Below are 13,922 nucleotides of genomic sequence, written 5' to 3' on the forward strand. Positions count from 1 at the left end.
GTGAGATAGCTTAACTGTGGCCTCTGAGGAGAGGGCGAAGCAGGCCTGCTGAGGCAGAATTCACAGTGTAGGCAGTGGGCTGGGCAGCCTAGAAATACCCTGGCCAGGCGGGAGAGAGGAGCATGTCTCAGTCCAAGAGAGGTGATGGCTAGGGAGATGGAAGCCTAAGAGTCGGTGTCCTTGCTGGAGCGGAAATACAGATGCGGTCATGCTGAACTGTGACAAAGCTCATTTAACATAGAGAAAAATAATGCCCTCTGCTGGCAGGAAGTAGGTGAGATTCTATGGCCTGTGTTACTCATGAGGTCAGACTGGATGATCACAGAGGTTCGTTCTGTGGAGGGTAGCTGCGGGAGGGGGTATGGTTAGGAGCTCTTAGCGATATTTTTCATTCAGCATCGATAGCATGAAAGAATAAGAAACCAGCCCCCATTTCCCTCTGCCCTACCAGCCTTCACCCATTTTTAGAACCAAACTCAAGCTCAACTTCAAAGTTCTCAAATGCTCAGATACAGTATTGCCACCACCATCACCCTTCTTTCTGACATGCCTCCATGCTTCCTACTGGGAATGGAAACAAGAAGATATCATAGCATCATAGACATGTAGGGCTGGAAGGGACCTCAAGAGGTCATCTAGTCCATCCACCATCCTAAGGTAGGACAAAGTAAACCTAGCCCAGTGGTTCTCAAACTGTGGGTCAGGACCCCAAAGTGGGTCACAACCCCCTTTGAATGCCAGGGCTGGCTTAGACTTCCTGAGGCCTGGGGCTGAAGCTCAAGCCCCACTGCCCAGGGCCAAAGCCAAAGCCCGAGGGCTTCAGCCGTGGGTGGCAGGGCTCAAGTTGCAGGCCTCCTGCCCAGGGCTGAAGCCCTTGAACTTCAGCTTTGAAGCCCCCTGCCCAGAGCGATGGGGCTCGGGCTTTGGTCCCCCCACCTGAGGTAGTGGGGCTTGGGTGGGCTCAGGCTTCAGTCCCCCCTTCTGGGGTTGTGAAGTAATTTTTGTTGCTAGAAGGTGGTCATGGTGCAATGACATTTGAGAACCCCAGACCTAGACCATATCTGACAGGTGTCTGTCCAACCTGTTCTTAAAAACCTCCAGTGATGGGCATTTCACAGAGTCCATTGGAAGCCTATTCCAGAGCTTACCTACCCTTATAATATAGAATGCTTTTCTATCCTACATCTCCCTTGCTGCAAATTGAGCTGGTTATTTCTTGTCTCATCTCCAGTGGACATGGATAACAATTGATCCCTGTCCTCTTTGTAACAAACAAACCTTAATATATTTGAAGACTGTTCTCAGGTTCCCCCCTCAGTCTTCTTCTTCGAGACTAAACACGCCCAGGTTTTTTAACCTTTCCTCATAAGCCACATTTTCTAAACCTTTATTCATTTTTGTTGCTCTCCTCTGGACTCTCTCCAATTTATCCACATCTTCCTTAAAGTGTGGTGCCAAAAACTGCAGAATAATTATTTCCCAGGTCTTACATATGACACTCCTCTTAATATACCCCAGAATTATACTAACCTTTTTTTGCAACTGCATCATGCTGTTCACTCATTCAGTTTTCCTGGTGTGCTACCACCTAGCCAGTTATTCCCCATTTTGGAGCTGTGCATTTGATATTTTTGTCCTAATTGTAGACTTTGCACTTGTGTTTATTGTATTTAATCTTATGGATTTCAGAACAATTATCCAATTCATCAAGGTCATTTTGAATTATAATCCTGCTCTCTAAAGCACTTGCAACCCACCCTAGTTTGGTGTCATCTGCAAATTTTATATCATATCATATTTATATCATACTCCATTATCCAAATAATTAATGAATATGTTGAATAGTATCAGACTCAGGTTAGGTCCCTGTGGGACACCACTAGATGCACCCTCCCAGTTTGACAGCAAACAATTTATAACTATTGTTTGAGGTCAGTTTTTCAACCAGTTGTGCATCCACCTTTTAGTAATTTCATCTAGGTCACATTTCCCTAGTTGGCTTATGAGAATGTCATGTGTGGGACTGTGTCGAACAATTTACTAAAATTAAGATATCATATCTACTGTCCATCCACTAGGCAAGTAACCCTGTCAAATTAGCTAGGTTTGGCATGATTTGTTCTTGACAAATTCATGTTGACTATTACTAATCACCCTATAATTCTCTAGGTGTTACAAATTTATTGTTTAAACATTTGTTCTAGTATCTTTTCAGGTACCATAGATTCACAGATTCCAAGGCCAGAAGGGACCATTGTGATCATCCAGTCTGACCTCTGTGTTGCATAACGCAGGCCAGTGAATTGCTCCAAAAATAATTATTAGAGCAGATCTTTTAGAAAAACATCCAATTTTAATTTTAAAAATGGTCAATGACAGAGATTCCACCATGGTACTTGGTAAATTGCTCCAATAGTTAATTACCCTCACTATCAAAAAGTTACATCTCATTCCAGTCTGAATTTGTTTAGCTTCAACTTCCAGCCATTAGATCATGTTATACCTTTCTCGGGTAGATTGAACAGACCATTGTTAAATATTTGTTCCCCATGTAGGAATGTATAGACTGTAGTCACCCCTTAATCTTCTCTTTGTTGAGATAAGCTCTAAGAGCTCAATCTATTTATCACTATAAGGGTATGACTACACTACGGAATAAGGTCGAATTTATAGAAGTCGTTTTTTTAGAAATCGGTTTTATATATTCGAGTGTGTGTGTCCCCACAGAAGTGCATTAAGTGCATTAACTCGGCGGAGTGCTTCCACAGTACCGAGGCTAGAGTCGACTTCCGGAGCGTTGCACTGTGGGTAGCTATCCCACAGTTCCCACAGTCTCCGCTGCCCATTGGAATTCTGGGTTGAGATCCCAATGCCTGATGGGGCTGAAACATTGTCGCGGGTGGTTCTGGGTACATATCGTCAGTCCCCCCTTCCCTCCCTCCCTCCCTCCGTGAAAGCAAGGGCAGACAATCGTTTCGCGCCTTTTTTCCTGAGTTACCTGTGCGGACGCCATACCACCGCAAGCATGGAGCCCGCTCAGGTAACCGTCACCGTATGTCTCCTGGGTGCTGGCAGACGCGGTACGGCATTGCTACACAGTAGCAGCAACCCATTGCCTTCTGGCAGCAGACGGTACAGTACGACTGGTAGCCGTCCTCGTCATGTCCGAGGTGCTCCTGGTCGCCTGTGTGAGGTCGATCAGGAGCGCCTGGGCAGACATGGGCGCAGGGACTAAATTTTTAGTGACCTGACCAGGTCATTCTCTTAAGTCCGGCAGTCAGTCCTATTGAACCGTCTTATGGTGAGCAGGCAGGCAATACGGATTGCTAGCAGTCGTATTGTACCATCTTCTGCCGGGCAGGCAAGAGATGACGATGGCTAGCAATCGTATTGTACCATCTTCTGCCAGGCAGGCAAGAGATGAGGATGGCTAGCAGTCGTACTGTACCATCTTCTGCCGAGCAGCCATGGGATGTGGATGGCATGCAGTCCTTCTGCACCGTCTGCTGCCAGCCAAAGATGTAAAAGATAGATGGAGTGGATCAAAACAAGAAATAGACCAGATTTGTTTTGTACTCATTTGCCTCCTCCCCTGTCTAGGGGACTCATTCCTCTAGGTCACACTGCAGTCACTCACAGAGAAGGTGCAGCGAGGTAAATCTAGCCATGTATCAATCAGAGGCCAGGCTAACCTCCTTGTTCCAATAAGAACAATAACTTAGGTGCACCATTTCTTATTGGAACCCTCCGTGAAGTCCTGCATGAAATACTCCTTGATGTAAAGCCACCCCCTTTGTTGATTTTAGCTCCCTGAAGCCAACCCTGTAAGCCGTGTCGTCAGTCGCCCCTCCCTCCGTCAGAGCAACAGCAGACAATCGTTCCGCGCCTTTTTTCTGTGCGGACGCCATACCAAGGCAAGCATGGAGGCTGCTCAGCTCACTTTGGCAATTAGGAGAACATTAAACACCACACGCATTATCCAGCAGTATATGCAGCACCAGAACGTGGCAAAGCGATACCGGGCGAGGAGGCGACGTCAGCGCGGTCACGTGAGTGATCAGGACATGGACACAGATTTCTCTGAAAGCATGGGCCCTGCCAATGCATGCATCATGGTGCTAATGGGGCAGGTTCATGCTGTGGAACGCCGATTCTGGGCTCGGAAAACAAGCACAGACTGGTGGGACCGCATAGTGTTGCAGGTCTGGGACGATTCCCAGTGGCTGCGAAACTTTCGCATGCGTAAGGGCACTTTCATGGAACTTTGTGACTTGCTTTCCCCTGCCCTGAAGCGCATGAATACCAAGATGAGAGCAGCCCTCACAGTTGAGAAGCGAGTGGCAATAGCCCTGTGGAAGCTTGCAACGCCAGACAGCTACCGGTCAGTTGGGAATCAATTTGGAGTGGGCAAATCTACTGTTGGGGCTGCTGTGATGCAAGTAGCCCACGCAATCAAAGATCTGCTGATATCAAGGGTAGTGACCCTGGGAAATGTGCAGGTCATAGTGGATGGCTTTGCTGCAATGGGATTCCCTAACTGTGGTGGGGCCATAGACGGAACCCATATCCCTATCTTGGCACCGGAGCACCAAGCCGGCGAGTACATAAACCGCAAGGGGTACTTTTCAATAGTGCTGCAAGCTCTGGTGGATCACAAGGGACATTTCACCAACATCAACGTGGGATGGCCAGGAAAGGTACATGACGCTCGCATCTTCAGGAACTCTGGTCTGTTTCAAAAGCTGCAAGAAGGGACTTTATTCCCAGACCAGAAAATAACCGTTGGGGATGTTGAAATGCCTATATGTATCCTTGGGGACCCAGCCTACCCCTTAATGCCATGGCTCATGAAGCCGTACACAGGCAGCCTGGACAGTAGTCAGGAGCTGTTCAACTACAGGCTGAGCAAGTGCAGAATGGTGGTAGAATGTGCATTTGGACGTTTAAAGGCGCGCTGGCGCAGTTTACTGACTCGCTTAGACCTCAGCGAAACCAATATTCCCACTGTTATTACTGCTTGCTGTGTGCTCCACAATATCTGTGAGAGTAAGGGGGAGACGTTTATGGCGGGGTGGGAGGTTGAGGCAAATCGCCTGGCTGCTGGTTACGTGCAGCCAGACACCAGGGCGGTTAGAAGAGCACAGGAGGGTGCGGTACGCATCAGAGAGGCTTTGAAAACCAGTTTCATGACTGGCCAGGCTACGGTGTGAAAGTTCTGTTTGTTTCTCCTTGATGAAACCCCCCGCCCCTTGGTTCACTCTACTTCCCTGTAAGCTAACCACCCTCTCCTCCTCCCTTCGATCACCGCTTGCAGAGGCAATAAAGTCATTGTTGCTTCACATTCATGCATTCTTTATTCATTCATCACACAAATAGGGGGATGACTACCAAGGTAGCCCAGGAGGGGTGGTGGAGGAGGGAAGGAAAATGCCACACAGCACTTTAAAAGTTTACAACTTTAAAATTTATTGAATGCCAGCCTTCTTTTTTTGGGGCAATCCTCTGTGGCGGAGTGGCTGGTTGGCTGGTGGCCCCCCCACCGCGTTCTTGGGCGTCTGGGTGTGGAGGCTATGGAACTTGGGGAGGAGGGCGGTTGGTTACACAGGGGCTGTAGTGGCAGTCTGTGCTCCAGCTGCCTTTGCTGCAGCTCAACCATACACTGGAGCATACTGGTTTGATCCTCCAGCAGCCTCAGCATTGAATCCTGCCTCCTCTCATCACGCTGCCGCCACCTTTCAGCTTCAGCCCTCTCTTCAGCCCGCCACTTACTCTCTTCAGCCCGCCACTTACTCTCTTCAGCCCGCCACCTCTCCTCCCGGTCATTTTGTGCTTTCCTGCACTCTGACATTATTTGCCTCCACGCATTCATCTGTGCTCTGTCAGTGTGGGAGGACAGCATGAGCTCGGAGAACATTTCATCTCGAGTGCGTTTTTTTTTCTTTCTAATCTTCACTAGCCTCTGGGAAGGAGAAGATCCTGTGATCATTGAAACACATGCAGCTGGTGGAGAAAAAAAAAGGGACAGCGGTATTTAAAAAGACACATTTTATAAAACACTGGCTACACTCTTTCAGGGTAAACCTTGCTGTTAACATTACATACATAGCACATGTGCTTTTGTTACAAGGTCGCATTTTGCCTCCCCCCACCGCGTGGCTACCCCCTCAACCCTTCCCCCTCCCTGTGGCTAACAGCGGGGAACATTTCTGTTCAGCCGCAGGCAAACAGCCCAGCAGGAATGGGCTCCTCTGAGTATCCCCTGAAGAAAAGCACCCTATTTCAACCAGGTGACCATGGATTATATCTCACTCTCCTGAGGATAACACAGAGAGATAAAGAACGGATGTTGTTTGAACGCCAGCAAACATACACTGCAATGCTTTGTTGTACAATGATTCCCGAGTACGTGTTACTGGCCTGGAGTGGTAAAGTGTCCTACCATGAAGGACGCAATAAGTCTGCCCTCCCCAGAAACCTTTTGCAAAGGCTTTGGGAGTATATCCAGGAGAGCTGCGAATGCCAGGGCAAATTAATCCTTTCACATGCTTGCTTTTAAACCGTGTATAGTATTTTAAAAGGTACACTCACCGGAGGTCCCTTCTCCGCCTGCTGGGTCCAGGAGGCAGCCTTGGGTGGGTTCGGGGGGTACTGGCTCCAGGTCCAGGGTGAGAAACAGTTCCTGGCTGTCGGGAAAACCGGTTTCTCCACTTGCTTGCTGTGAGCTATCTACAACCTCATCATCATCATCATCTTCTTCGTCCCCAAAACCTGCTTCCGTATTGCCTCCATCTCCATTGAAGGAGTCAAACAACACGGCTGGGGTAGTGGTGGCTGAACCCCCTAAAATGGCATGCAGCTCGTCGTAGAAGCGGCATGTTTGGGGCTCTGACCCGGAGCGGCCGTTCACCTCTCTGGTTTTCTGGTAGGCTTGCCTCAGCTCCTTCAGTTTCACGCAGCACTGCTTCGGATCCCTGTTATGGCCTCTGTCCTTCATGCCCTGGGAGATTTTGACAAAGGTTTTGGCATTTTGAAAACTGGAACGGAGTTCTGATAGCACGGATTCCTCTCCCCATACAGCGATCAGATCCCGTACCTCCCGTTCGGTCCATGCTGGAGCTCTTTTGCGATTCTGGGAGTCCATCATGGTCACCTCTGCTGATGAGCTCTGCATGGTCACCTGCAGCTTGCCACGCTGGCCAAACAGGAAATGAGATTCAAAAGTTCGCGGTTCTTTTCCTGTCTACCTGGCCAGTGCATCTGAGTTGAGAGTGCTGTCCAGAGCGGTCAAAATGGAGCACTCTGGGATAGCTCCCGGAGGATACCGTCGAATTGTGTCCACAGTACCCCAAATTCGACCTGGCAAGGCCGATTTAAGCGCTAATCCACTTCTCAGGGGTGGAGTAAGGAAATCGATTTTAAGAGCCCTTTAAGTCGAAATAAAGGGCTTCATCGTGTGGACGGGTGCAGGTTTACATCGATTTAATGCTGCTAAATTCGACCTAAAGTCCTAGTGTAGACCAGGGCTTAGGCAGGTTTTCTACTCCTTTAATTATTCTTGTGGCTCTTCTCCAAACCCTCTCCAATTTACCAACATCCTTCATGAATTATGGGCACCAGAACTGGACACAGTATTCCAGCAGCGATCACACCAGTGCCAAATACAGGGGTAAAATAACCTCTGTACTCCTACTCAAGATTCCCCTGTTTATGCATCCCAGGATTGCATTACTCTTTTGGCCACAGAGTCACATTGGAAAGTCATGTTCAGATGATTATCCACCATGTCCCCCAAATCTTTTTCAGAGTCACTGTTTGCCAGGATAGAGTCCCCCGTCTTGTAAGTATGGCCTGCATTCTTTGTTCCTAGACGTATACACTTACATTGGCCATATTAAAATACATATTGTTTGCTTGCACCCAGTTTATGAAGCGATCTAGATTGCTCTGAATCAATGAGCTGTCCTCCTCATTATTCATCACTCCCCCAATTTTTGGGTCCTCTACAAACTTTATCCATGATGAATATGTTTTATGTTTTCTTCCAGAGCATTGATAAAAAAGTCATATAGTATAGAGCCAAGAGCTGACCCTGCAGATCAAAGTTAGGCTGACAGGTCTATAATTGCCTGTGTCCTCTGTGTTCTCCTTTTTAAAGACAGATACTATGTTTTCCCTTCTCCAGTCCTCTGGAACCTCACCTATCCTCTGTGAGTTCCCAAAGATAATCACTAATGGTTCTGAGATTGCTTCATTTAGTTCCTTAAATACCCCAGGGTGAACTTCGTCAGACCCTGTTTACTTAAATACAACTAACTTATCTAAATAGTCTTCAACCTGTTCTTTCCAGATGCTAGTTTGTGTTCCTTCCCTCTTGTTGTTAATATTAATTGTGTTACGTATCTGGTCATAATTAACCTTTTTAGTGAAAACTGAAGAAAACTAGGCTTTGAATACCTCAGCCTTCTCGCACAGAGAAACTTGACCTCAAGGCCTCTCCTGCTCAATTGGAAGCTGAAATGCTGGAAGTGTTATCAGAGAACCTAATTCTGTAGACACAAGCAGCCTAGAGAAACAGCCGTATTTTTAGTACTAATTATTGCAATTTAATAATTGAATTGTGGGAGTTCCCAATAAATAAGTATCAAGCCCCCATTGGGCCAGGGACTAGATAAACACATAGGAAAATGCTGTCCCTGCCCCCAAAGAGCAAAAATCTGAGGTTTGCCCATTATTGTGATTTACTTATTATTTCAGGGTTATTGTGGCATGGAAGAGAGGCATCACATGCAGAATCTGTTTAAAACTAAGGTGAAGGTGCCCTCTACTGTCCTCCCTTGGAAGCTGAGTTGTTTCATTAGTTGCTTCAACATCTGCGGCTCAGAAAACAGGCCTGCGCTTGTTCCCCCTTGTGTAAGTCTGTAACACCACTGCCGTGTAATGGAAAGAGAAGCACGAACAAGGAGCTCTTACTGTCTGACATGACATGAGTGCACTGGAAAAGCCCTATCTCCTGGTACAAATGCAGTAGGGGGAGGAGTGCTATTCACATAGAGACATCTCTGCTCCCAAATCAAAAAATAGGCCAGTGAGAAAGCCAAGTGACTTTCTACGGAGCCACAAGGAAACCTTAGTGCTCAAGCAACCTACAGAGCCAACTGTCTTTCTGTGAGAGATACAGACAGGGGCTATGGGGAGGATGCTGGAAAGCAGAGGGATTGCGAGTGTCGCTAGGTAAAATAAAGCCATCAGGAGTGAGAAAGACTTGGACAGACACAAGCAGGGAATGGAGATGATTTGGGAAATGGGATGACATGAGTACTATGCAAATAGGGCCAGAGCCAGCTCTAGGCTCGGTGAGGCTTAATGCATAGACCGACATGCAAGGCCCTAGGCATAGGTGCTGGACCTAGAGGTGCTGGGGGTGCTGCAGCACCTTATAAACAGTGTTTTCCCTTATAAACAGTGTTTACAGTTTGGTTTCTCTTATAGTGGATTCCCTTATAAACAGTGTTTACAGTTTGGTTCAATGGCTCTCAGCACCCCCACTCTACAAATTGTTCCAGCACCCCTAGCCCTAGGTAGGCTGAGGTAGCCTGCATGCAGGGCTACCCCTAGGGGGCACAGGGCCCGAGACATAGGTGCTGAGTTTAAAATTTGCCAGAGGGTGCTCCCCACCGGCCTCACTCCACCCCCACCTCACCTCTTCCTGCCCCCACCCTGCCTCTGCCCCGCCTCTTCCCACCCCTGCCGCACCTCTTCCCCGCCCAGTTCCACCCCCACCCCCAAGCGCACTGTGCCCTCACTCCTCTCCCCTCCCCCCAGTGCCTCCTGACACCACGAAACATCTGATCTGCAGCAGGCGGTAGGTGTTGAGAAGGAGGGGGAGGCGCTAATCGGCGGGGCCCACCAGTGGGCAGGAGGCACTGGGGGCGGGAGACGTTCTGATGGGGGGCTCCTCCTTGCCACCCCCACCTGCCTGCCACTCGCCTGCCCATTCACCTCCTCAGCCTGCCCGCCTCCCGCCTCACCTTCCCGCCCACCTCCGCGTGATTTTATTGAAGCGTGGGGCCCCCCAAAGTGCAGGGCCTGAGGCTGTTGTCCCAATTCGCAGTACCCAAAGGACGGCTCTGTCTGCATGGCACATGCAGGAGAAGGTTGGACATCTTTAGAAGCACTTGTCATTAGGAGAATGTGGCAGACTTGTGTTTGCTAGGAGGGGAGCTGAGGCACAAATTATCCTGGGCAGGTGGTTGCATGGATTGCCCCGGGAGAACAGGGGTTAAAGTCAGGGGGAGCAGGTGAGAAGCTCAGCTCCCATCTTGGGCTAAAAGCAGAGGGAAAATCCCCCTGCCTGGCTTCAGTAAGCAGCACTTCTATAACACCCCCTCCTTCTAGGCTGGGGCAGCGAGAACTCTCCCTCCTGGTTCAGTTTACTTTATCCATTGCTGGGGCACCAGGCTGGGTTAAGCCCCAGCAGGTAGGAGATGCAACCGGGGAGAGGTGGGATGGAGTGCTGGGACAAATGGAAACCCTCAGAGTCACTGGATCCTATGAAGACCCTCAGTTGGCAGAGCCTTGAGGTGGTCTGGGTAACCTGAAAGGTGCAGGGGTCATGCTACACAGCAGACATGATGCCCACAGTAAGCGTGAGAGTGGTCCATCTGGCTCCTGTGTACTTCCCCTCATAGACAGGCACCAGCACAGAGGAAGGATGACAGTTCCTGTCCAAGTTCTTTCCGTGCACAAGAGCTGTCCAAAAATGGATGCTATCAAGAGACAAGACTAGCTCTGCTCCCACCAGCTTGGTCAAGGGAAGACTTCCTTCTGGGTAACCTAGCAGTACTTCTGGCTGTGCACCAAGCCAGTCTCTGTTTGAGTTGAGAAGAATACCAGCCAGTGTGTGTGTGTGAAGTGAAGGGAGGGGGGGATCCACTAATTGGCTAAGCCTGCTATGGCATCTGACCACGAGTTGGCAGGCAGAACAGGCTAAAAAACATGTCTTAAATTCCTCTGAATGGGAGACGAGGAAAGAAAATACCACCCAGGAGCAAGGCAATGACTTGGCAGCCAAAACAGGTGACAGATGCAAGACCAATCCCAAAACAAAATCAAGGTCCTGTGGTGTTTTCCCAGTCCCCAGATGTTTCTGCTGGCAGGACCACTCCCACTGCTTGGCACCTGGCTCCTCTGAGGACGTGAGGAATGTGACGGAGCATGGAGTCGGTGGCATCTGTCCCTAGAATGAGCTCAACACTGGCTACTCCCCAGACACACAAACTCCTGCAAACAGGCCCAAGGCTCAGTAGAGAAAACCTCTAACAGGCTCTGTGCTGCTTTGCTTGGCAGGCTGAGGTCGAAAGGCAAGATGGAGCGCTCCTGGATACAGCAAATACAGGGGCAGGTAGGTCTAATAGACAGAGAGACAGTCCTGCTGTCCAGACCTCTGCAATTGCAAGCGGTGGGGAGGAGAAGGAGCTGCTCTTAAAGGGGCACTTAGGAGGAATTCCAGTTCACTGGGGCCCAAATCTGTGCGATGCTGAGCACCTGCCACTTCCATTGAAGCCCACTGAGAATTACAGATATTCCAGTACCAGGGCTGTTCAAAAAATTTCCATCAAAATTGTTTTCGATGCGAATTTGGGGTTTCATCTAAACAAGTTTTTTTGCTAACGGGTTTTTGTTGTTGTTGTTGCTTTCTTTGGAAAATTTTAACTTTTCATAAAAAAAACCCACAACACCCAAAAACAGAAACGTTGATTTGGAAACGCTGCCACAGTGCTTCATGAGAGTTGTAGTTCCGGTGCCTCATTGCCTCCATTCTACTTTGTAGGCTGAGTTGCCCAGCACTACATCTCCCATGATGCACCATGGCTGGAGACTCCCACGATGCACCACATTTTCCCTCTTGCTGAGCCACAGCAGTGCATCATGGTGATCAGAAAAATAGTCTGGTCAGGGAGCCTGGGCCATAATGAGACTATTGGCATGGAGGACCCAAACTACCACTCTCAGGAAGCATCATGGTGGCATTTCCGAGTCAAAGTTTTGGGGTGTTGGATGAAAGTTTTCAAGTTTTTCATCAAAAGTCAAAATTTCCCATGGAAATCCCCCACCATTTTCCAACTACACAGCACCTCTCAGAATTTGGCCCCACTGGACTGGGGTCTTTGCTAAAGAGGAAAAGAGCAGAGAGATAACACACCAACTGAAGCTAAACTTACCTGCTAATGTTTACTTAGTCTACATGCTCTTGGCTGCATCACACTTTAAAAAGGCCACTGCCGTGGTTGCCAAATGTCTTACAGCCTAATGGAGAAAAATGTTGTCCAGATTATATTTGTCTCCCCAGGTGTAAATTTTGATACAGTGGTCTCCCGTCAGCTTTGGGGCTGCTGCGTTTACCTCTCATTCATACTTGTAAGTGACTAGGACATAGGTGGTTGTGCATAGTGGTTGGAGCCTGAGTCATGCCTAGTGGTTAGAGCTGCAGTGGGTAGCCAGCAGTGGCAGCCCAGGGTCAGAGCTGAAGTCAGGGGCCAAATGCAAGGGCCAAGAGTCAGAGCTGAATTCAGAAGCCAGAAATCTGAGCCAAGAGTCAGGACTAGGTTACCTGGAGTGAGGTAAGGCAGGGGTGAGGCTGGGGCCAAGCCAGGAGCAGGGCTGGATCCGAGGCAGGAGTGGGGCGAGAACAAACAGATATGGAAGCTATCGCAGCCGTGGCCAAATGCTTTGAACAACCACCAAATTGCTGCTGCTGCAGAGCTTAATATTCATGCTGACTCTTCCAACCACTCAGGTGATGCAGCCCACCAGGCATCTTACTATAGGTCACCTGTGCTTGCTAGAGTGCCCGGAACCTGGGTCTCCTGCAGAACCTGATTCCTGGCTGACAGTATTGGACAGAGTGGGAATTTGGTTGTAAGACTCAGGGTGGACGCAGGTTGCTTCGAACAAATCAAAGGAAATAAAAGACGGGAGGGAATCTCACACCACTCAGCCTCATTTACAGCACTAGTTAAGAACCTAGAGAGAGAGACGACAGAGCTGTCATGGCATTAAACTCAGAGGTGGGCCTGAGCTGCACAATTCAAACTGGGAGCTGAACTTCCCCAGGGTTTGGGGTATTCCGATCCAGGGGCCACTCTCTGATTAAAATGCTTTTCAGAACTTGCTCTTTCTTTGCAAGACGGAGATTTTGCTTCTGTGAATGTGCCTGATTTGGGAAATTCAGAGTTTTATGGATCCAGATCTACGATCTCATATTCATTTACCATCCACATTGCAGAGGGAATACTTCAAGATATTATTGCATTTGGCATAATCAGTGTTTGGCAACCGTATGATTGGAGAATTGCTAACATAGTTCCTATTTTTAAGAAAGGAAAAAAGTGATCCGGGTAACTACAGGCCTGTTAGTTTGACAACTGTAGTATGCAAGGTCTTGGAAAAAATTTTGAAGGAGAAAGTAGTTAAGGACTTTGAGGTCAATGGTAAATGGGACAAAATACAACATGGTTTTACAAAAGGTAGATCGTGCCAAACCAACCTGATCTCCTTCTTTGAGAAAGTAACATATTTTTTAGACAAAGGAAACACAGTGGATCTAATTTACCTAGATTTCAGTAAGGCGTTTGATACCATGCCACATGGGGAATTATTAGTTAAATTGGATAAGATGGGGATCAAGATGAAAATTGAAAGTTGGATAAGGAATTGGTTAAAAGGGAGACTACAGCGGGTCCTACTGAAAGATGAACTGTCAGGCTGGAGGGAAGTTACCAGTGGAGTTCCTCAAGGATCAGTTTTGGGACCAATCTTATTTAATCTTTTTATTACTGACCTCAGCACAAAAAGTGGGAGTGTGCTAATAAAGTTTGCGGATGATACAAAGCTGGGAGGTATTGCCAATTTAGAGAGAGACC

At 48.3% G+C, this 13,922-nt stretch overlaps 1 protein-coding gene across 1 annotated transcript; it reads right to left on the reverse strand.

Moving 5' to 3' along the window:
- Window positions 1-5,458: 5,458 nt before the first annotated feature.
- Window positions 5,459-12,296, reverse strand: LOC141981937 (uncharacterized). Its single transcript, XM_074943554.1, has 4 exons — window positions 12,222-12,296; window positions 7,094-7,192; window positions 6,589-6,997; window positions 5,459-6,000 (listed from the first exon to the last, which is right to left on the reverse strand). Exons 2-4 carry the CDS (start codon window positions 7,169-7,171, stop codon window positions 5,459-5,461), a joined length of 1,029 nt encoding a protein of 342 aa, XP_074799655.1. The 5' UTR covers window positions 7,172-7,192; window positions 12,222-12,296.
- Window positions 12,297-13,922: the final 1,626 nt, after the last annotated feature.

This window comes from Natator depressus, chromosome 2 (assembly GCF_965152275.1).
Source record: "Natator depressus isolate rNatDep1 chromosome 2, rNatDep2.hap1, whole genome shotgun sequence".
Taxonomy (NCBI): domain Eukaryota; kingdom Metazoa; phylum Chordata; order Testudines; family Cheloniidae; genus Natator; species Natator depressus.

Coding starts and splice junctions, on each gene's coding strand:
- LOC141981937 (XM_074943554.1), bottom strand. CDS start 7,171: ATGCAGAGCTCATCAGCAGAGGTGACCATGATGGACTCCCAGAATCGC. Junction 6,998..7,093: donor CAGCATGGACCGAACGGGAG/GTACGGGATCTG, acceptor AAAATCTCCCAG/GGCATGAAGGACAGAGGCCA. Junction 6,001..6,588: donor AGGCGGAGAAGGGACCTCCG/GTGAGTGTACCT, acceptor TTTCTCCACCAG/CTGCATGTGTTTCAATGATC.